This window comes from Hyalella azteca, unplaced genomic scaffold (genome assembly GCF_000764305.2).
Source record: "Hyalella azteca isolate HAZT.00-mixed unplaced genomic scaffold, Hazt_2.0.2 contig8570, whole genome shotgun sequence".
In the NCBI taxonomy this organism is placed as follows: Eukaryota; Metazoa; Arthropoda; class Malacostraca; order Amphipoda; family Hyalellidae; genus Hyalella; species Hyalella azteca.
The window spans coordinates 119,664-144,958 of record NW_025938659.1 but is presented as its reverse complement, the minus strand read 5'-3'; the positions used below and the strand labels follow the sequence as shown (position 1 = coordinate 144,958).

At 39.4% G+C, this 25,295-nt stretch overlaps 1 protein-coding gene across 3 annotated transcripts in view; it reads right to left on the bottom strand.

Annotated features, from left to right (window-relative positions):
• LOC108676613 (stromal interaction molecule 1) overlaps window positions 1-25,295 on the bottom strand; it is a 41,293-nt gene that overhangs the window by 13,571 nt on the left and 2,427 nt on the right. For 2 of the 3 annotated variants that reach the window (XM_018164721.2, XM_018164724.2), the window contains exons 2-8: window positions 8,199-8,329; window positions 7,861-7,980; window positions 7,374-7,486; window positions 3,708-3,767; window positions 1,739-1,854; window positions 1,402-1,517; window positions 3-98 (exon numbers count right to left, since the gene is read on the bottom strand). In XM_018164721.2, coding sequence (XP_018020210.1) covers window positions 3-98; window positions 1,402-1,517; window positions 1,739-1,854; window positions 3,708-3,767; window positions 7,374-7,486; window positions 7,861-7,980; window positions 8,199-8,329 — 752 coding nt within the window. The remainder of the gene's footprint in view (window positions 1-2; window positions 99-1,401; window positions 1,518-1,738; window positions 1,855-3,707; window positions 3,768-7,373; window positions 7,487-7,860; window positions 7,981-8,198; window positions 8,330-25,295) is intronic. The other variant, XM_018164722.2, reaches the window with a different exon arrangement.

Below are 25,295 nucleotides of genomic sequence, written 5' to 3'. Positions count from 1 at the left end.
ACCTGCGAGTCGGAAGTCAGGACCTCGGCGTGCTTGTCGCCGCCCTTAGATGAAGACTGTCTGTATTTTGCCTCCTCCAGCTGCAGCTCCTCTATTTGCTGTCAAGGAAATACAAACTATTTTGTTACACAATTACAAATGCATGGCAGCGGTCTGAACAGTTTCTCATCTCACAAGGTTTACAGACAAAAAAGCAACATTTGAACAAGTAACTGGATCGGGAACCGTTTTGGCTGTTTACAATCCGTCATCTTAGCTACAGACAGACTCAAAATATACAGAATAACCCGTAGATTGCAGGCATATTGAAAATCATTAAGGTAGAGGTATTTCTAAGAGCCCAACAATTCAGCTTCATGTCGTAATGATATTTACGTCCAAAGACTGAAAACTGGTCTGTGTGAGTTGAAGCTATGATAACAGGAGTTAGAAACATCGCTCGTTAAACTCAATTATCGCAGCCAGTTATCTATGACGGTACTACCATCTTATCTTCCTATAAGGGTCTTATCGTCAATGTGCTATAGGTCTTGCAATGATGCTAGACTGCCTCATTACAAGCGTTATTGTGCATTAGGATAAGATAGGGAGTTCAAAATAGCGCAAGTCATAGAGTCGAATATTAGCTGTGTTGCTTATTATTCTTGATCGAACGCAACTTAATATTTTCGCGGCAGAAATTGGCATTTCTCAAACCAGCACAAGAAAGTATGAACTATTATAGGATATATTCACTCCTACAAATTTTTCACAATTTTTCATATAAAAAGTAAAATCTTACCTTTGGAATTTATTAAATACGGTCGCTTTGCGAATTTTTTTTTATAATTTAAATTCAAGCATACAAATTTAAAAGGCAACTATCTAACTTCTATAAGTCCTATAGGTATAGTTTGATTTCAGGTTAAATTAATCAATTAAATTGATATTGTGACATCGATCTTGCAAAAATGCGGAAAATGTGTCAATTTCATGATCAAAATCAAAACTTTCACTTAAAAGCTTATATTTAATTTTTTGGGCACGGTAGGGGGCGATACTACTATGTACGAAACCATGGTCACTGGATTCGTGATTGGCTGAAGCATGAAACGTAACCTCAAAAAAGAACCGAAGGCCGTTTAGGGTATTTTTTGAAGATTTCAAGTGAACATTTATGGTAAGTTGCCCGCGCGAAATTTTTAAATAAATACAATGAGTACAGTGAGCGTAGTGAATGCAGGGAGCCCGCGACAACATACATACAACATACAAACAACATATATACAACAACATACAGACAACAACATAAATACATGCAACAACAGACATACAGACAACAACATACAGACCACAACATACATGCAACATAATACAACATACTGGATCCTTCTCGTGCTGGCGGACCATGTACGAGCTCACCATGATGAGACGTGTGTGGTAGCTGCGCATTTTGTGGTTGCGGTGGATGATGTAACCAAGACCCAGTAAAATGACGGTCACTAGCCCGGCGATCAGAAGGTCTTTGTTGCGGCTCACTGCCCATATAATGAACGCCATATCATTTCTGCAACTACATAGTGCTTCCTATTAGATGTGCCAATAAACGAGTCAGTCAATATCAACATTTGCAACGATACACAATGTGCGTCTCTACCTTTAAAATTTATTTGCCTTGTTGAATTATTCAAGTCTTCAGTACCATGGAGAAACAAATTATTACTAATATTCTAAAGGAAAGTATAATGAGTGAAGAGACCTTTGGGTGGCCCGAAGAGCACGGCATCCATAGCCTTGACGGTAACCTTAGTGCGGTGGGAGAGGCCCTTGATGCCCAGCTCCGTGCCCAGGTAGTTGCCCCTGTTCATCGTCAGCCTGGGGTAATGCGGGGACATTAGGGAACTAGTCTGGACGGGGGATTAGGGGAAAAATTAGTGACGAATTATTGACGGGGGATTAGGGGAAAAATTAGGGAATAGCCCTCGACAGGGAATTAGGGAAGAAAATGGGCAAGAAGTCTGTGGAACGCAAATAAATTTTTTTTTTGGGGTATTATTGACGGGGGACTAGGGGAAAAATTGGGGAATAACCCTCGACGGGAGAATTAGAATTAGGGAAGAAAATAGGCAAGAAGTCTGTGGGGCGCAACATGAAGGGCCAAACGTCCTCCAACAGCAGACGCAACAACTCTCACTAATCGCCAGCTTATAAGAAATGAACGCGAGATTAAACGAGGGGATGAAGCACTCCCCCCCGCCGGGAGACACGCTGACATTCCAGTAGGTAAAGTAAGGGAATTTGTGCACAAGTATTGTTACTTGATCAGAGTTTTAAAAAAATCCTTTTTAGTGTCAAGTTATTTTTTATCATAGTACAGCTGCGACCGAAGCATCAGCAGCTGCGGCGTAGCTCTTATTCCTAACAAACTTAGCAATTTGTATTAGGAATAATCATATTGTATTATAAATATTAGTTCACGACGGCATACAAGAACTGCACAGTAATTATAAAACTAGTATAATATTTTGTTGCTGAGGGTTCCCGCCTGTCGAGAAGTTTATCATCCTACTCACTCATTGTTAAAACGCATTCGAAAAATTAAACAACTCATGTTCAACATATAATGGAGTTATGATTTATTTTAGAGATACGATGAAACACTGCTTACAAGTTAGGTGTTCGGCCAATTAACCTGCAAAGACTTTGCATGAAACATGGATTCTTTCATGGGCACGCGTACAAAGGCGCGATGTAAAATCCGTCTTTGATGTAAAAAGATGTAAGTCAGTTTTAAATGGCAAACGGGGTACATAAAAAATGAAAATTAAAAATAATGATAGCTCAACACGTTGAGGTCTTTGAGGAAGGTTAGTGAAGCAAGCATGTCCAGCAAATCTATGCTAGTGGTGCTGTGTGTAGGATACACCAGCAGCGATGCAAGCAGCAGGGCTCCACTCGAGGTAAACACGGCAAAAAAATTGCAAAATTAATTCAAAAGTAAAATTTATTTCAACGCGGAGTCACACAGAAGTTCTAAAACATTGGTAGCACAGTTTCAAACGTAAATGCAAACACAGCAGAGAGCTTTCCTCTCTCAACCTTCAAAATCATCGTCAGAGATGGGCGATTGTTTGTTGTAAGTAGAAAATAAATCGCCAACGCGAGAGCTTCTTGCAATCGTAGGCCAAAATGAAGCAATAAAAAGAAGCAATTGCGGAGCCAATTTCAAATAGACAATTTAGCGATGCGTTAGCGACAACGCAAACGTGCGAATAAACGCCAAGCACCTCTGGCTAATCGAGACACATTTTCAGTAGAAGAGGTACGAAGCATAGGGATGTCAATAAAATACAACAAATTTCTATATCGGAAGAGCATCGACACTTTTCGAACATTCAGAAAAGCAAGGAGTGAAACTTTGAAGTCTTGATTTTTTTTGGCAAGGAGTGAAACTTTGAAGTCTTTTGACATTCTGTTTACTTCATAGCTTGCCACAATTGGACCAAATTTTGAACCACCTGACCAATGAGTCACAATAAAGCCACAGACAACGAACCAGCAGATGGCGGAGGGCAATTCTTGCAACACGCTTCATAGGGAGAACACAAACGCTTTAAAGCAGCGATTTTTCATTATGTGTGTCCAGCAAGAGGTATCATTAACTGGTAATGATGGGCGAGAAAGAAGGGTTATCAAGCACACGCGAGAAGAAGAGGGAAAAGCTTCACCTGTCCGAGTCACCGTCATGAAGCGCGTGACACTTGCTGAGGGCAAGCAGCTTCATGAGGCTGCACAAGACAATAAAGTGACACAATAAAGTGACTCATCACACCAACGCTCTGCTGCATAAGAAGTGAAGCCAACAACTCAAGCTCGTGAGACTCTCCTCCACAGCACACATCGCTATCACTAACTCAACTATGACAGATTCAAGTCATTAGATTCAATGATATCTGAGAGCCATTGAACTGAGCTAGCGGTAGCGATGCATGGAGTGTGACAGGATATTGTAAAAGTGATAGCTAAGCAAACGATCACGATATTGTCATATAACTAAACATAGTTGAGGATCACAATGAAGATACTGTGTGGCTTTAAGTGTAATGAAGTTTCCCTACACAACATGAACACCAACCCACACAATATTTCAAACTACAGTAGTCTTACAAACAGGAAACTAAACTATTAGGTTGCGATACACTAATAATTATAATGAGTAAAATCTATAAGGGAGTCAACTTTACACGTAAGAAAAGGTACAAGCATCAAAAGTTGCCACAGAACATTTAGATGAGGCATTTAGTTCCTTGAAGCACAGATAAATCAAGCGTAACTGTCCCACAGTCAACCTATGACGGGAAACTAAATGCTATTTTGCAATTAAATAGGAAGTGAATGCAATGAACATAATTCGTGCGACCTTAGTAAGTTAGGGAGATCAATACAAATTTTCCACACATTGATTATGCAAATTTGTCAAGATTTGTACTCGAAGTCGGTAAAACATCCTAAATTTCTGACAGATATATAGGTACCAGAAAAGGCAATCATGAACAGAGAACTAGTCATGCAAAGACGGAACTCAGCTCGTGAACACCACATTGGCCGATCAATTAGGTTATACTTACAAAGAAATGAAGTAATACTGACATTGTGTTACATCACATGACATTATCTGCGCAATGTGGCAATATTGACCGACGAGGCACTGATTCATTCTTTCAACAGCAAGTAAATGGATACGGCAAGCGATGCATGTGGCTAACTTTAAACACAACAAATAAAGATACAAATAATCCCGTAATAGCAAAAACAATACAAATTCATACAAAACCATAAGCAATGTTTGTCCAGAACTTGTACGCTCACGCAATTTTATGAGAACAAAAAGTGGGCTCAGTTAACTAATGAAGCTGAATGATAGGTAACTTCGAGGACAATTTGATAGTAAAAGAAGGTGCAATATCTACGAGCGACATGAGGACAGAATCAAGGTAGCCTATTCTTGAGTATAATGGGAAAAAATGTACAAGATGCAGCCTCAATGCTATTTTTTTCCCTGAATTATGTAAGAAAAATGTAGCGTAATGTTACCGCTACACATACAAACATGGAAGAAGAAATGAGCTGTGTAGAGCCTACTACTGAAGAGCGTCACAATCACCTCAGCAGATACGGTATAGGGTTATCTTTTCTTCAAAGTTAAAACGGTCGAAGTCTTTTACAATGGTCAAATCAATTGTCCAATTTACCCAGTTTTCCATTACTCGAGTTCGCTTTTTACTATAAACCATTTTAAGGTTTAACAAAAAGCACCAGCGCAAGGTTTCTTAGCTCAAGATCATCTTAAGAAAAGTTTCATTGGAGAAGACATGGAAACACAAGATGTGTAGAAATAATGACAGATTGTTCACATTAATCGAACGACAAATTCCCTCACAAAAACATTTATTGACATTATTAAAAAAACATTATTAACAAGAAGAACTATAAACTGATATGAACAGCCGAAATAGTAATATTTAAAACCGAAATAAAAAATAAGTTTTGATACTAGGTAGCAGAGACTTCCTCCCAACCATGAATGGTCATGGTACTATGAATGCATTTCCAATCATTTGTCTACTCTCCCTTTAACGTTCTCATCTAATTTTACTATTTCTATAGAGTATTAAATAATTGCTATCTAACGCCGAATCTAACATGCCAATAGATACAAGCTGATAGCTTCATCGTTATCTGGTCAATAGTCTCATAAAGCCAGACTACAGACGCGTGTCACAAGCCTGCATCGGCACGAATATCAGTTGCTTGTACAGTGCAGCACAATTAAAACAGCTGTGGTTTGAGTGCATAACCCGAGAACCTGAGGCGAATACGCAAGGGAATTTGTCGAGTGAAATAATAAATAGGAAATTGAGATAAGATAAGAACGCTTAGGCTGCCGATAATGGGGCTTGTTACGAGGAAAGTAGTGACGTCGCACGACCAAAATAGGCTCAATGGCACAATAATGTAGCAAGCAAAAAAATTGTATGTCATAAGCGGCAAATGACGAGTAACGAAAAAATATTGTGCGAGAGAGAACGAATTTCAAAAGCTGATAGAGCAGCGATCGAAATTATTTTAGAGCAAAATTTGCGAACCATGCAGAGACCTACACTTGTTTCTTTTCATTAGGAGCTGGTATTAGAAATAGCCTTCCTTTCGAAACTACCGTAGTATTAAGAAATTGCCTTCTTTTTCAAGCCTAAGAGAATAATGAGGATTCAACTACACTGAATGAGTGAACACAAAGCTCCGAGCAGCCAACATGGTGCAGTGAGAGATAACTAACAAGCATACTGACAGGCTCAAATGAAGTAGGAGTGAATTACAAGAATACGATTCATATAAGGTGATGCCAACTAGTCTAACAAAGAACCACATGCAAACGCGCTCATATATAATTTCGTTGGTAAAGCAAAAAAAAGTGCCCTGCACACATCAACCCTATCCTAACTCCCATGCACCAGCTCATCTACACGACGCCATTAGCCCTCGGCGGACTGCATAATATTACGTTATAATGGCACCGAGTGTAGGTACAATTATCCTCATTCAATCTGACAAGGATTATTAATACGAAACAAAAGACACAGCGAGAGATGATATGCAGAGCCATTCATGATGCTCGGCAACAAGTTGTGGTCACGATGACATCTTTACCTCAGCAAGCATCACGAATACTGAGTGCTATCCTAGTGCCACTGTAGTCTCTAGTAGTCCAAGAATATTCGACTTAGAGATGCATGGAGCGCTCTGAAACTTTGTCATTCTCTTAAGCTAATTTATCATCATAAACTACAAGAAATTTGGGCATCTATCAGTTAGTTTATCTAATCGCTACGTGAGATTCTTAAACAGGGAGTAAGAATATGTTTGTGCGCTGATAACCAATGTGCACTCCAGAGTACTCATGTGTAAGATGGAGCCTTACATTTACTCTCAGCATTAAACCAGAAGCCAAGTTATTGCCTGCAAGGAAACACATTAATACAGATGGGCCCATTAGTCACGGCCAAGGCAAATTCCCACCAGGCATCAAAATTTCATTGCTAAAAATGCAGAAACAAAACAGAACAAAATAGTCACGAAAAGTTTACCGCGGCATATGAAGACTTCTGGTCCTGCATAGAATATTAGAGATGTTAAAACCTGACTGGACGATCCATTTCCCTGTTCATGAAGAACAGCGTTAATTGGCTGGTCTTGATGGTTGCCTGGGCAGGTAGGAGCCGTTGATGCCATGAGACACGATGGTTACCTGGGCAGGTAGGAGCCGTTGATGCCATGAGACACGATGGTTACCTGGGCAGGTAGGAGCCGTTGATGCCATGAGACACGATGGTTACCTGGGCAGGTAGGAGCCGTTGATGCCATGAGACACGATGGTGTCAGCATATTGCGGCAGGCCGACCGTCTCGCTCATCCACGTCACCGTCTCCTCCACAGTCCAATTGTGCACCTGCACGCATGGTGAACGTCAGGCGATCCTCAGATCACTATAATGGCGGCGAGAGCGTTGCTAGTAGTGTAAAATTAGACTGATGTCTCATTGCAAGTCATCTTTATACAGCAAACAGCACCATACACAACTGCGATATATTATCCAATATAGGTAAACAACAGGAGTAGGTGAACAAGTGAACTACTCTAAAATTAAAGTGAACTGTCGCAAAATAAATTCCTTAACATGTGATACGTGGACAAATCTGCAGCACAAGTCTATAATAATCTTTAGCGTAAGTCTATAATTATATGTAGCGCAATTATATATTATAGAATCATAATATTATATATTATAGAAGTGCTCAGACCGGGGTGGAGACGAAGGCATACCTCGCTGCGCTTCCAAATGAACCAGAGGTCCTCCACAGAGATGAAGCGGTCGCTGTTGTTGTGCAGGTTCCTCTGACGGCTGTTGTAGCCGTCCGTGATCGTCAGCTCCTCCTTCAGGAACTGCACACGAGATCATACAGTCAACGCTACTCCTTAACACACTTTCATGAACCACCGTCTCCAAAACCACTGCGCACCACCGTCCACATCACTAATTCGGTACCACAAATACCGCCAATATTTGCACGACGACCGCGACAGGATAACTAAACTCTGTACTTTCCTTGTTTTATTATTTTCATCAGCAACCTGAATCGAAATTAGATAAGTGGACTGACCTCGACGGACTCGTTCATGTCGATCTGGCCGCTCTTGTCGTCATCAAGGAGGCGGTGCAGTGACCTGATGGCTTCATAGCTGCTCACGTCCTCCTCGGGCAGACACAAGCTGTCCACCACCACGCAAGGCCCTGCGCACATCACTAACTATTACTACACCACCAATTATTATTATCAAACCCACAACCTATTACTACAACACCAATTATTATTATCAAACCCACAACCTCTTACTATAACACCATACCAATCATTATCAAACATGACTATGATACTGACCAAACAAGCAATGCTAAAGAAATACCTATTATCTAGTAAGCACCAACAACCAAACGAACCATCAACTATATTATCCTCCAGCATTGCTCGTACTTAATATTCGCAAATGTTTTACATTATAACAATACGAACGAACACCATATTCACTAATAAGAGTGGCCTGGTTCATCTTAATTTGCGAGGCAGGCTTCATTTAATTCGCAGATTTCGACTGCTTTTTTTGCTATCTGGCATTTAAAATTATAGTTTGGCGTAACGAATAAGCAACGTTTTTTTATTCTGAGGGGTTGGGAAATTTATTTGAAACCGGAATTTTGGAACACAGTGAAATATAACATGGCGAAGTAGACATGAAGAACAAAAACTATAGATATACGAGTACACGTTTATCTCTCATAGGGAATTGAAATACATGTGCAGAAAGTTGTCTCGACTTCTAATGCTAGTCGGAACTGAGAAGATGGCGAGCCTCGAACATGTGCTTCAGTACAATTTGAACTCAGCAGCAGTGATGAACAACAGCCTACAAAGCTCACAGGAGCACACCGATCATTTCAATAACAAAAGATTCATGACCATCAACAAATCGAGGTTGGAATGTCATATTCGTCTGAACTGCACAAAAATATAAAATAAAGCTCATGAATTTGAATGAAATAAAATTGGCCGGACATTCTTCAAGATACAGAGCTGGTGTCGAGTGCATATAACAAGCCTGGGCGGCATGGCAACGAATGCGCCCCAGCTAATCACGCGCAGCCCAAATGAGAACACGCGTGTATTTCCTACAAGGGAAACCAGTTCATGGAGAACAAGAACTGAGCTGCGATGAGAATAGCAACGACCGTACCGCGAAGCACGTACGTCATCACATTCTTGTTCTGTACTCAAACATATTTTTGGAAGTTATGGTATTATACGTTAATACGTTAATCGATAACATATTTTTTTAGCGCACGCTAATAAATTGACAGAGCTTACTAAATGATCAGGAGTCCTGGCTTGGTACTCGAGAAGTGATATGGAATTTGACAAACCGAAGCGAACCAATAAAATAATTTTATCAAACTACGAGCCGCATGCCAATTTTCTCAATTCCTGCTTCGAAATTTAGTTAATTTAGAATTTAGCCTAAAATTGTATAATGAGTTAGCTCTGTAACTCGTCTTTATCAGTTACCATTCCTTGACTTCAATGACAAACCAAAAAGTCCAGTACAAGTAAGTGGTGCAAATATGCATCACCAGTAAGTTGGATTATAGTTTTGATTGCAAGTACCAGAAGAATTTACTAGTTTGATCCGACACAGCAAGCAGGTACAGCCTCAATTCAAATGCACGGCAGAAACGATGCAGGCTTGCGCAAGCGTGTGCAGCGTCGAACAGTTCAAAAGCAGCACAGAAATTATGGTTCTTGTGGGGCACGTTTTCTGTGACTGCTGATCAAATCCTGCGCGATGTCTTTTATATTGCACGCTCGTGCTGACGTCATACACTCTCGTCGAAATTATTGCTCAGCAATGACAGTAAAAAAATTGTTGCGAAAGACAAACTGGTTCGTCCCTGGAGTATACCACTAAACAGGATTACTAATAGAGAAATGCACCTATAACTTCTGAATATCAATTAAGACGTGTTCAGAACAATAACAGTGTCTTACTGTACAGCAGGAATTTCTGTATTATGTGGTCATTTGAGATATAATGAGATAAATTACAAATACAATATGTAGTTACTATTACGAGTTTGACGAGGTTTATTGTCTATGGAGGAATATATTCCTTGATTCATAACATATATATAAGTATTTTATGCATAAACTTTGAAAAATATTCCCCTGCATATTCAATATATTTTTCTGCATTAATGGCGTAGAATTTGTTCATTTCTATTACGTGGTTGATTATGGGACAAAATTCTGTATACTATTAAAACAAACAACCACCGGTAGAAATCCAACAGATTTCAGATCGAACTCTTCAAATATCGTCCATTAATCTTGTTATATTCTCTTTAATTATTAATTTTTCACATATGAAAATACGACATAACTAAATACATGATGAAACGCGGTACAAACTGTACCAATAGGCTTACAGGCGATAAAAAGCAGTGTACTTGAAAAGCAACAACCAATTCATGAGCTAACACTGATGGCAACAGCAAATCACTGAAATAAGCGCTATTTTCTAGAAAAAGTTTTTCTGTTCGATGTCTGAGACCGTGAATATAAAGGTTCGATTACGTATTCACAAGACATATCGGGTCGGGATATTTTTTAATTATTATACTGCTTTTTAAATATTTTTTTTGCACAAAAAGCATTCGAGCTTCGAAAGGAGTTTAATTTGAATTTTATTTTAAATTTGAATTCCAACGATTTTTTTTCTTTTGTTACAATTCCTTTATATTGAAAAATAGCAGCGGGATTTGAGACCACGAGATTAGGATGTCGCCGACTTCAAATGCTGGTACAGGTTAAAAAGACTGCAAAAATAAGAACATAATCAATGCCAAATGTCTTAAATTTTTTCGTCATTAACTAAGTTCAGGAATTTAGGACTACCTGTACAATCCGAAGTGATTTTTCAAGGAATATTCTTGCAGCCATAGCTGACTAAGAATAGTACGCAAGGTCTGTATGAATTCGATGACACGTTTCTTTGTATTAAAAAGTAGGCCAGTCTAGATTAATAGAGTAATTGATAGTTTTGCCAAGGGCAGTAGATAAAAAAAAGGTTTCTCAACGATGAAAAAGGTAAAGAACTGATAGAGCATGTGACATTTCGTGAGCTTATTAAAACACCTGGCAGACTTACAAATCTGCCTACTAAAGCTTATAATACTGTCAAGAATTAAGCCCGACTATCAAAAATAATTAACCCAACCAAAATATGTTTAATAAAAGGCGAGTCCTGCGAAAAAAACGGGTCTAGTAGCAAAAAGAATCAATTTACTTTACCCGTCGGTCAGTTTGCTGTACATAATCATCATGAAAACAAGCTGATTATCCTCGTAACCTAAAAGCTCAAGTCTCGCTCAGTGGCGATGAAACAAACGCTGAGGCTGAGCGGGACAAGCGAACAGCCTGATAAATGACGATAGACAACAGCGTGGACCATGCCGTGCCAGCGATCTAGTGCCTATAACACCGTTCAGTTTCGTGCACGAGAATTGCCAAGCTGCTAGTACTTAATTGAATGCAAGCTCCAACAGTTGAGTATTAATGAATGAATAAACGGCAAATTCGAGCAAATAGTGAAAGTTAACATCTACAATAAAATATTATTATAATAATCACGTGTTACTACCATCATAAATTTTGATCAGATTGTCAACATGCTTTTATGTAATTAAAGCAAAAGTATAAAGTATTCTCGTGAAATAAATCATTTAGTTCAGTTACACTGTTAAGTATATAACGCTTTCACTGCCATAGATGCGTTCACTCGCCGTTATCTCGCTGCTGATATTGCGGAGACAAAATTATCAGCAAACGCAGCTTTGCTAATTAATGGTGATTTTGCACTGTATGCATCCCTCCACGCAAATAACTTCGGAACAACGTTTAAGCGACGTGTAAATTTTACGTTTGAACGTTCAATCTATATATTCAATCTGTTGGATGACCAACCTAAACCAAAGTTGTTGCGCAGTAGATAAATACAAAACCTAACATTTCTCGAAAACGCTCGTTTTCATCAAAATATGAGTTCCAGTAATGTGTTACTCTGATTTGGCAGCGCTGAATCAAAACAGTTGAAATGTGTCGCGGTGTCGCCACAATTCGATGCTGGGCTCGTGTTTGAACCTCCGGTGCAATTAAATACTCCTAGATTATATTAAATAAAATCATCTCTTGCAACAACCTACTCTCGAGCTCGGAATAAAGAAATGAAAATCAACCGAAAAATACAGAGCACAGAGAACGCTTTTGAGAGGATTTTACTCATTTTACAACACATGAAATTGAAGGTCAGGGAATAGTACAAGCAAATCCTGTACTGATATTATTGACATTTTACAGCTAGCAAGAGTACACATGTGAATGATCTGCAAACGGCGCCTATATATAAGCCGGCCATGTACCGTATACACGCGACAATCTTTCTGCAATGAGGTCAACAGTCTCGATCCCCATGCACGTTTGTTCTCTATTAGCCCAAGCTGTCGCCATCGATTGGGAGCTAATACCGCGATTACTGCTCGGGCAACGGGGCTACACTTCAAACAAAAAATATCAGAATATCAAAATTAATGATAAAAAAACGGGAAATAACTCCCAGACCAACGTGCGCAGGCTTATGGTATTTAATAATGCTTCCATATACGCTCTCAGATCATTTGGGGCTATTCTCAATTAAGTAATAAATAAAATGAGTTATCTTCATATTGTGACAACGGATAAAATTATTTATTCTCCCTATGTGGGTTGCATTCACAACGAAGGCCTCCTTGTAGCAATAATTCCTAATACAAAAGAAAGAACGTGAGTTAATTATAGCCTAGTCTTTCAATCAAATACAAAACTTCCCGTCTTTCGTCACCGTTAATTGAAGAGAACGAATATTACGATTGGGATCTGAGCCACGTAACTGGACGTACGACCAGAGATTCTTTAATTTGGGACGAATGCAGAGCACGGTCCTAGGCATCGGCAGTGAAGACATTCTAAGATAAGGTTATGAGTACGGAGCAAAGCGAAGTATCACGTGGTGGGCTTGTGAACAAGGCAACTGATGAATACCGTAGTCAGGATACATAGGACATGTATATATACATTACCGTGTACTGTACTGCAACTGTAGAGATAGACGCACTCGTAAATCCGCTAACAGTCGACCTAACAATCATGCGGGTGCTGTTAGCCTCGACTTCACACAACCATGCCAGCCAGAGAGAAAGAACATGTGGCGTCGCAGAAAAATCATAACACAAAATCACATTCTTATCTATTTAATAGCTTAATTATTCAAAGCCTAATTCCATTCTAAACAATGGCACACCACGTGTCAGTTACTTTCTAAACATGCAATAATGTACGGATTGATTTCTGTGATGAGGGCAACGACGATGCAGCGGATCCCGATCAAAGCAGCGTAGTACAGCGAGGCGCCGTAGATCTGCAGGGTTGGCGTAGCAGAGTATCGCCCTCAGTATTTAGGGCACGCCTGCATTGTTGCGATCTTCTGAACACATTAATTCTTTAGGGTACGATCAGGTTCCTGCTTGTCCTTTGCCAGTAGATGATTTGATTCCGAAATAATAATTTGCGTACTTTCTTTATCTTTCATGAAGATTTCATAATTAGGAAATATTTGGAATGAATTATCGCACTTGAGTTCCAGAAAGTTGGGAAAATTAACATCGCACTTCGTCACTTACCAGAGAAACGTAGGCGTCAAGAGTTACGTAGAAGCAACATGATTAAGACTAAATTAGATACAATCAAGCGTATTAATTAAAGCAGAGTGAGGAATTGTAGAGGAGATTAGATCGTGGGGAAACGAGTAGTTAGCGTGAGGCGAGTGAGGAAAAGCGTAGCGATAAGTACAGATAAGTGGCGGGGAAAGGGACTGACTACACCGCGGGGGAGAGTGGCTATTGCTGTGCCAAACAGGAGCAGCACTGCAGGCCACTGGGACGACCCCTGCAGTGGCACTGAATCGCACTGCACTGCATAACATTCCACTGAAAAGCACTGCACTGCATAGCACTGAATGGCACCTGACGGCATAGAACTGGCCTGTATATAATTCCACAAAATAGCACTGTACTACATCGTGCAAACTGAATCGAGCTGCAGCGCAGAATAATACAATACATCAGGTTATTCTGAATCGAGCTGCATTGCAGAGCACACTGCACTACATGGAACTACAGTATCGAAATTAACGGCATCGAAGTGCGATGCACGACATGGCACTGCGTCGCACTGCACTGCATATCGCAATTCCACATTGAATGAAGTCGCACTGCACTGAATACCATACCACTGCATAGCACTTCGCTGCATTTGAACACATTGCATTGCACAGCAGCACAGCAAATTAAGACATGGAACGAACTGGCACAGAAATGAACTGCATGGCACAGAAACGAACTGCAGTGCACGATATTACTCTGCATCGCACTGCACTGCATGGAGTAGTAGTGCACAACATTTCATGGTGCCCTCGGTATCAACGAACTGCAAATTTCTAGTCAGGAGCTTTGTACAGGTGGGCAGTTTAAAAATAAAAGATGCTAAAACAATACAACGATACGGCTGTGATGCCAAGCAGGTATACAGATGTGAAGAGCGGTTTTCAGGCCTGAAAACACTCGAAGATGAATGTTAACAACTAATCAGCCGCAATCACTTCTGCACAGACAAGCATTACGGCCGTAAACAGCTGTGTTGTATGGCGCATAATACAGCAATACGGCCAAAAACAGCAGTGTTGTATGGCGCATAATACAGCAATACGGCCAAAAACAGCAGTGTTGTATGGCGTATAATACAGCAATACGGCCAAAAACAGCTGTGTTGTATGGCGCATAATACAGCAATACGGCCGTAAACAGCAGTGTTGTATGGCGTATAATACAGCAATACGGCCAAAAACAGCAGTGTTGTATGGCANAAACACCTGTGTTGTATGGCACACAATACAGCATTACGGCCGTAAACATCTGTGTTGTATGGCACACAATACAGCAATACGGCCGTAAACACCTGTGTTGCATGGCACACAATACAGCATTACGGCCGTAAACACCTGTGCTGTAAACGAAATCCCCAAATACGGCGTCCGCTTCATCATTTCAGGAGGTCTCAACATTGTGTGACCAGTTCTCTAGCATCAAAAAGTCTTAAAAGTAATATTGGTGTCATATCAGACAGAAAAAAAGAGTAGAACTTTATTTTTAATAAATGGAAAATCCTAGAGCCATCCTACTACAAGAATGAGAATTGGATCGCCCATTGCATTTAATGCAAACAAATAGATACGATTTTGTGTTCGAAGTCTCCGGTAAAGTTTTTCAGGGTCTTAAATTTTACGCCATCTCAAAGTACGTAGTAAATATTATGAGTAAATTTATAAAGCAGAATCGGGTCCTGAGGATTCTTTCTATAAATACTAACTACTAAGCTTAGCGTTATTTCGCTACCGAGCATGCGACAGAAAGAGCTATGGCGTAATTTATGCAAGCATTTCGTTTCTGCCAACAATAACTATTAGAGAATTTAAATCGACCTCTAGCGAGAGTTGATAAAGGCATAGCTAATGACCACAGGCCAAACCGTCATATGGAACCCATTTAGAAGTGTTATCTTTATCTCCTGTACTTGCGCTGCTCGCCGAGTGGAGATTATATTCACAGTACTCTCATTAGACAAGCTTAAGTGCATCAAAAATTCGACACGCAGCTTATATTGCGAAATAATAAACGGCCCTTCCGATGCCAAATAACACGCCGGGTAGGATTAATAACGACGATATCTGAAACATATCTGCAGGCTGCATGCCAGAAGAAAACGTAACTCTATTCGAGAGCAACAGGGTAGGGGAGCGAGCCTCATAACGATGTAATAAAGCTTGCTGGTGCTCACTCGTACTAACACAAATTTCAAAACCGTGCATACAGACTTCATGTTTCTGCCAGAAAATACACATGAATAAAATTATACAGTGATAACTCAAGTCGCCAAGTGGCGCAATACTAAAAATGGGCCTGTGCGTCTATGTGACCGACATCGAAATACATTTTTATTAGGGGAAAAGATGGGAATTCCGGATTTAAACTAGAACCTCCGTAATACTAACAGGACTTCAACTCATACAACATGAAAATTTATACAGCACCAAGAGCTAAGCCTTTGTACAATTCCAAGAGACATGCATTGAATCATACATTACAGCATCCAGTCTATAATCGATACGATTTCTCAATGCCAGTGGGGTGGCTTCCGCCTCCATGTCGCATGACATTTATAGACCTGATGTGTAGACCTAATGGTGGCAGCTTGCGCAACAATTATCAATACAACTTAAGATTTAAGAACTAATCTGGATTCCTTCAATTATTATCGAGACTTGAATTGGGGAATAATTGCAGCCAGACAAATCCCCTCGCTAAACTGCAAAGGAAGTCAGCTTGCACCTCACAAAAAAAGTTTTGATGCTCATATTTTGTGAATATCTGCGATGAAGAAACAGAGATCTTATACTCGTACAAATGTAAATCTCGTATGGACGAGCTTTGATCTAACACACACGGCGCTACCAATGCAGGTCCCACGCGCGTAGCATAATACAAGGAGTTTTTGTGCGTAATGGCGATAAATACATTACGTACGTGATATATACAGAGATTATATTCATGCATTGCTTCTTCAAACTTAGGACATGCTTGACATATGACAGTATTTTATAGGGATACGGCAGGTCACACGAGCACGCACGTGATAACATCAACTGAACTTGTCCACATAATACCACGCATTACCTTCCAGTACATGAATAACATTGAAATCATACATTAATTAGGTTTCTTCACAAATAGATCGGTGATTTATTCAAAGCGTCACGCACAAGCCGACTGCCTCGAGCTGAGTCTGGAGCTCTCCAATAGGCCGACAAAGTCTGTTCTTCAGTGGCCTCCGAAAATTCGCTCGTGATGATAAATTTTAAATAAATAAAAAAAAAGCATGCACCGACTCTCGTAATCCATCGAGCAGCCATCACCGCTTTGCGCCAGTTTAGGAAGAAAGTGCAGGGAATTACTCCGGTCACGTTCGTTGTGGACGCCTGGGCATTGTAATTGCGATGCTCGCCGCGTCCACTCCCGCCAATAACTGGACACCGCACCAAAAACTTGATGCACATGGACTTCCCTGCCGTAATTATGCTTATTAAAGAATAGCATTTGAACAGAACATTAAAGAAGCGACTATGAGCTTGGAAAAATAGCCAAGAATACCATATAAAAAACTCACTTAAAACTGACAAAAATAACCCTTTTCGGCGGTCGGCGGCACGGAGCACAAGTATACATATTGCATTAAAATGAACACTTTTTAAAATGAATATCCATAAGTCAGTAGTAAAATAGATTGAAAAAAACATCCAACCATACTCTCCGATTTACTAAAAGTAGAGTAAGTAGCTTGGTTTTACAATGGTACTCGTTTCCGTGGTTCTTGATTCATGAATGCTTGGGTGTTGACTGCCACAGAGAAGGGGGGGGGGGGAGGAATAATGTAGCGATACACACACTATATAAGAGAGCAAACGACACGAAACTTTTACATACCAACAGCAAAGAGTTACCAGTTTTTGCACTGAATTCAGAGAGCGTTGTTTACGGTAAAGTAAGGTTACTGGTAACTTTACTCGCTCCGAAATCACGGCAGTTGTGTAGTATTTTTTTTTTTCTATTTGGGAATGCAGGAAAAAAAGAAACTGGTCTGTCAGTACCACGCGGCTCTAAGCAGTTGTGCGTTGATTAGGCACCGGAGGCGAGAAGGAAAGTGAAGCCGGAGTTTTGCTTTAGATTTATTAAACATATCGTAATGAATTTCTTATTTTCGTCAGAATTGCCTATATATTTTCAATGATAATTGCCATGATTTAATCATATATATTTATTAACACGACGTCATATGCGAATCCACCTTAATTGCACAATTTCCTCGGTACAGTGTTTTTTCGTAATATACGTACGTACAGATTATAGGGTAAGACGAAGTAAGGGAAACGCTTGTCAAATCTACACAATATATTTTAGTATGGTGTAGGTCTACCTTTTACAGGCTCAACAATTCATACAAATTGTGAATTGTTTCCAAAGGAATTTCAACCCATTCTTCATTCAAATTTCCTCCAGCTCTTTTAAAGACGATGACGACGGGAATCTACTTCTGAAGGGCATCTCTAAAATCAACCATAAATGCTCGATAATGTTCAGGTCTGATGATTGCGGTGGCCAAATGAGATGCTCAACTTCATTAGAATGTTACTCGTGCCATTTTTTAACAATTCCAGCTGTATATGAATCGGGGCATTATCAACTTGAAAGATGGTGTTCCCCACCGTAAACAGTGCTTGAACCATTGGATGAACTTGGTCTTTCGAAATTCCTAAATTGTCATGGATGTTGATTCTTCCATAAAGAGAAATCATTGGTCCGCCGGATTTCCAAGAAATAGCACCTCAAATTATCACAGATTCCCCGCCATATTTTACAGTTGGGAGGAGGCAGTCTGGATTAAATGACTCCTTTAGCTGCCTCCAAACGTAAACTCAGCCAGATGTTGGAAATAAGGTCAACAATCATTCATCAGAGAAATTTACATATTCCCGCTGTTCGAGGAACCAATTCTGGAGGATTTTACCACTCTATGAACGCTTTGAAGTATTTCCATTTAAACCAGAGGTTTTCTAATTGCAGCTTTTCTACAGAATCCAGTTCTGTGCAGCACTTGTCGGACAGTCTTCATGGAAACTGGGTTCTGTAGGTGTCCATTAAGGTCTGCGGTAATATCAACAGCCGTGGTCTTTCGATTGTCCCTCACAATTCGATTTAGGTACCGACGGTTTCCCTCAGGCAACTTCGACTTTCAGCCAGACCTGTGCTTTGCTGAGAACGTTTTTCTTTCTCTTTCAAAAGCAGTCATTACTTTTGAGACAGTACCTCTAGAAACGTCAAGCATTCGGGAAGTTTCTGTCACCAACAATTTGGGCTCTTTGAGGCGTTTGCCATTCACAGGTTATAGGTTAGGTTATAGTCACAAAAATTTACCTAAAATATCTGTGCAAGCATAAAATATCAATTATCAGGTACATAAAATAAAAAATTAAAATATGTCACGTTTTCATTGTTCATAACATGTTCAAAAATAACGTTTTCAAAATATCAGGAGTTTCCTTTGTTTTCTCCAACCCCTGTACATTCATGAAGGTTCTCTGGCACCTCATCATAGAAGACATTTCATCATTGACGCATTCCATCATTGGAACATTTCATCATTTCATGCTCTACCAATTTAACCTGACCTAACATACATGTATTTATGATTACAAACTGGACTTTTCGCAATGATCAAATTTTATGGTGAATTTCGATACTACTGATGAAATATCCCCCAATAAGAATTTCTCAAGTGATGAAATGTCTCGTGTGATGAAGTGTCTGGCCAGCATTCATAAGCAATCACGGGACGAAGGCCTGGATGAGAGCTTGTGTCGCATCTCTAAGACACGAGGAAGAAGGAAGCGCTCAGGTGAGAACTGAGTACCGTCACACTGCGGCACCTGACAGAACATTAGACTGATGAGAGTCACGAGACGTGCAAATCGTAGTCGTCATCGTCGGCCGATGATGATACGGCGCGCGGTCATGAGCGATAATTAGAAGGTTGAGCTTATTTATTGAGGTAGTCCTAGAGCAGCAGATCTTGGGCAGGGTTTACCATGCATGCACTGGCGTTAATAACGGGATCGTCGGTAATAGAACTATTTCAAACAAGTAACTAAATATGACTTGAATTAAAAGGAGGTTCGAATAAAAAAAAAACATTTACAAGCTGCTAACACTTCAGATCTCAAGTCAGGCAGATGCACGTCAGGGCGCCATGCAGTACAGTACTCGAGTCAACAGTCAATGTTACCATAGGAACACAGGACTCGTCACACTGTAAGTCCTCTAAAGAATTTAGGCCTCTTAATAATTCAGTGAGAGGTCGTCCACGAACTTGCCACGACCCAATAATTGATATTTGATACTATTGGTCGTTTCTTTGCCGTGTCACGTTACACAGCACTCTTATACCAGCAACCATTAAACATTGAGGCCAGAATACCATATTTAATTTAATTTAACGATTGCACAATATGATATAAATGCACCGCGTATAAAAATGTGCATTTAGTCACACAGAATAAAAATCAATAACTAACAACCCGCAAGCAGCGACAGTTCTTCACTACGGGCAGCCTAGCGACAGTCCTTTACAACAGGCAACCAAGCGAAAGTCCTTCACTAAAGACAACCAAGTTAGCCTCCCGGCCAATGACGATGTCACGGCCAGTCACACTCGCCCTCGGGGCAGGAAAAACGAGCACGGCGCAGGATAATCGCGGGGACGTCGCTGACAGAGCAGCAAGCGGTGGCAGCAGCAGCGTACTTGTTGCCGCTGGCGACTGTTCTTTCCATGGCGTATCCTGCGTACGACCGGAGTGCGTATCAAAGCTAGAGTGGGTGCACGTATTTTTAGCGAATTATCTGATTTATGGAAAAAAAATGCCCTATTGTGCTCGTCATGTCCGTTTGTCTGTCCGTCCGTCCGTGACTTCAAGTTTTCGTCGACGAGAAAATGCGCTCTGTCACTCACTGCAGTGAGTACTGAGTTATATTTTTTCGGACTACGCGGGTATGCGCTTTCAGATTGCGGCGACTCTTCGTATTTGTATAACGGCGATATACGTATCGGTGATGTACAGATTAATTCACTGAAACTTCCTGTTTTATATTTCGTGCCCAGCAGCCAGATGCTGTAGGAAAAGCGCGAGGAGTATTTCATATGAAAGGCAATGTCATGATGTTTCGTGTCCCGCCTAATCAGTTGCCACTATGCATTGGACAAGTGAGCAGCCTGCGTTTGCTGTCGAGACGTACTTTTCTAACGCAATGTTCAATGGATCTTCTGAGACTATTTTGCAGAGCGCCTCATCTCCTTGAGAGGTGACCTTAGACCGGCCCGATCCCCCGATTCGGCTCCATGTGATTTTTTCTATGTGGTTATGTTAAATCAATTCTATACAATGACTGTCAAAGGACCCTACATACGCCAAGCCAACGCCAACATATCCATCAATATTCTTACTTGAGCGACTTGAACAGACTTTCACAAATCGACTAACTGAATGCATTAACAATGAAGGCCGTCATTTGGCCGATGTCTTTCTTAAAACTAAGTGATACAAAAATTCAGTTGCTGTATTTTTCAATGAAATTCATATTGTAATGATATCTTTATTAATTCTTTTTTCACTGAGCTTTCAAACCAGGAAGATTCCGTGGCTCACTCTGTATTACACCAAGTTCTACGCTGACGTATCTTTTGCTCACTCCATCTCGACACACAACAAATGTAGAGGTAATTTTTGGGGTTGCTGCAATTTGTTAAGGTATTTTTTTTATTCTGAGCAGCAGACAAGAGCTCATGGGGGCACGAGCATTACGAATGCCAGCGCGGACGATTGATCAGCTCGTCAAGGCTGCCCCGCACGTCATTTGCAAGAGAAAAATAAGACCATGCAATCCGTATCACTTCGGGATGGGAATTGCAGGAATTCTTCTTCAATAAAACAAGGCATGCGTGACGTCATTGTTGAAGGCATGGCAAGTTTTTACCGACGTAATAATACATCAATTAGACTAAATTTGCAAAGTTTTGTTGCCGGTTTTTTTCATGGCTGGCTGAGAAAACTTCCCAGTCCATCAATTTTTCCCTACTTACCTCTACCTACATACTTTCCCTGCTCAAGTGTTGTGTATGTCTAATAATAAATGACAGGTTACAGTCTCACAGCTATAGTCCGGGGTGCCTCAGTTATAAAAAGAATATTGTAGAAACTATTGGCTGTTTCCCAGTTCATTTCAGTTTTTTTATGCAGAAATATTTCCTTAGTATTGTATGAAATCTCCTACTTATAGCTTCACAGTAAAAACTAAAATTATCTCAGATTTGTGATTGAATATTTTCTGATCATGTCAATCAAATCTAATTTTGCACATAGGCTTTAGATCATTTACAAAAAGTCAATGATATATGCCACAGAGAGAGCATGGAAACAATGCACTGGAAATATATCCATTAAAATTTAAATCTAGGAGTTTAAATTATGGGAACAACAGGAAATGCAAACGCTTCTATGCATTCTAGGCATGCATGTTAGGCCCAGTTTAACTCCTGTCCTATGGTAATGATAATTACAGTCAGAGTTTTAAATGGAAATGCTGATCACCATATAACTCCTTGGACATCAAGTGATCTCTCAAACTTACGTGAATCCAAAACTAAAATTAATACGAAATGATTGGCTTTTGTCATCTTTCACCTCCACATCTCAGGGACCAGCTCATAACTCACGGAAAATTTTTGAAAATTTATCAAGTAATTCATCAGTCACGAAGGACAGAAAATCTTGAGTGGTGAGGTTATTGAAGCCTGCAAGAAATGAGCAGCATAAGCACCTCATAAAGACCAAGCAACAAGGAGGGACCTGGGAGAAGCAACCATAACAAAAACACTCAAAGTGCAGGTTGCTTGAGATGTCTGCTGCCTTCACAGAAGAGACAAAGAAGAGAAATTAAGAGATCCTCCTGGTATGACAATTTAAACCCACAGCTGCCACCAACCACATGACTACTTGTTATGTAGCAGGTCCCACAACTGAAAACTGCTATCATACACTGCAACCTCTTTGGTGAGAAATTCAGAAACTCTGCTCCTAGACATGCTAAATCACATAGGACTTTTCACAATAAAGATTAGAGCAGCGAGGCGCAGGTTTGCTCACAGCTCTGTGCACCAGTTTCTGGTCAAAATCCGCAAGGAGGCCAAGTGGTTAAGCATAAGCAAAATTGAAGCAGTGAGTTGCATGTTCAAGCATAAGTACATATCAGAGGAGCTTCCCAGTTAGACTGAGAAATGATGTAAGTCAAAAAACATGACTGCTAATGAACAAAGTTTGTACAGTATTCAACTAATCAAAGCTAATACAGCCATTGCTGAGTTTGCTGCAATAATAGATTTCCATAGAATATTACAAAAAATAGGTGCTGAAACCAGGATGTCATTCGTCATATTATTAGCAATTTACTCAAACCATTATGCTGATTAATCTAGGTTACTAAGGTATGCTTTTGTTTCACTAGATTAGAAAGAGCAAACTTAATTACAATAAATTCAATGGAGGACAAGAGCCCATGCAATTAAACAAAATAGAAAAACATGAATTGCAATGCTCAGGACAGATGATAAAATTAAAGAGTAGAAACATATTTATCTCAACTTTGCACAACTATATCTCTTTATTCATTGCACAACTAAATGTTCATTGCATTAGATGCAGATATGTTGATCTTGCGGCTGAATATAGAGTATAGTTCTACTTTCTATACCGAATTCTTATAGATTATAGTTCTACTTTTTACTAGTTATAGTTTATAGTTATACTTTCTTCTAGTTATAGTTTATAGTTCTACTTTCTATACAAATTATTTTAGTTTATAGTTCTACTTTTTACTAGTTATAGTTTATAGTTATACTTTCTATACCAAAGTTCTATTTTCTATAGGTACTCAAAGTTTGTATCCTGGGGACTCAGTGTAGTACCTACCTATGGAGCCTAGAGTCCTAGACTGTGCTTCCTGCCATACTTGGAACCATGAAATTTCAGCTAAATGAATTACCTCATCAAATTTTTAATCCAAGTACCTACACAATTGAGTTGCAAGTGATTGTTTACCATAGATTATGAATCAATGGGAAATTTGTCACTTTGGGACTGCAAAATTTCCAAAATAAATAAATTCCAATTCTGGACCTGATATTTACAAGTAAACCTAAATACATGACTTAGTGCAAATTTGGAATACCAGACAGAAGTTTCCTAAATTCAAGGGTAAAATAATCATTTTGCAATCAAGAAAAAAATAGACATTTTTTTCCTGAATTGGAAGAAGGCAACAGAACTGGCTGAAATTGGCTGCATTCATGCTTGTTTTCATCAAATTCAAGGGTGGCTTCTGCCCAATTTTCCAGTTGGGACTTATGCTGCAAAATTACATTCCCACCAAAATTACATTATTTTTGAGGCACAATATAAATATGATTTTTGACTTTTGATAATCTAGTTGCCTACAGAAATATGAAAGTTTTCCACACCAGATTCAATGGTTTAGAAGCAAATAATTCATATTACAGAGAAAATTGCAACAATTTATTAGATTAGGTAGCATGGTGCAATTTAACATTCTTTCTAAATTATCTTAGTCAATATGTGTTTTGTGAACATAGTACTCAAATCAGAGGAATTGTGCTGTCAACACAACCTCTCATACTTGTATCTCAAAGTGCACTGATCATTTGTTTACCAAGACTTAGCTCATTAAATGCTTGGTAAGCAACGTGCAACTTATCATAACCAATATATACTAACTTATACGTATCAACACAAATCAGTCTAATCGTTGAAGATAATTTATAAATAAATAAAAACGGCATTCTGCCAAAACAAATGCTGGTATGTATAGGAAAAATTATGTTGTAAAGTATTTTATCCAAAGTTACACATCATGCTTTTTATGTTTAGTTAAATTTGGTTTTAATCAGTAAATGACTGGCTGGAAAGGAAATGGCAAACACCTTGCACATTTTGATCATTTGCACATGCAACTTTTAGGCCAAACACTCAGCAGTAAAGTTTAGAAATACTTGAATAAAAGCCAACAAGTATAATCAAAATTTGGCAGAAAATGAATGAACTTCACTATAAGGCACAATTCAATAGAATAACATGGAAAAAAAATCAGATTATTGTCACTTCACTGCTTTATAAAACAGACAAGTACTAACTGACCTGTAACTCAAATTGTTACTTCTGAAGTTCTCTTAAAAAATAAATAGAAACAATCATTCATGTAAACATTTTATTGTTCTACTAAACATTTATTATATCTCTGAGTTTCTATATTTATTATTTCTTCACATATTGTAAATATATTCCAAATTACGATTTGACTACATTTATAGTGGAATTGATGT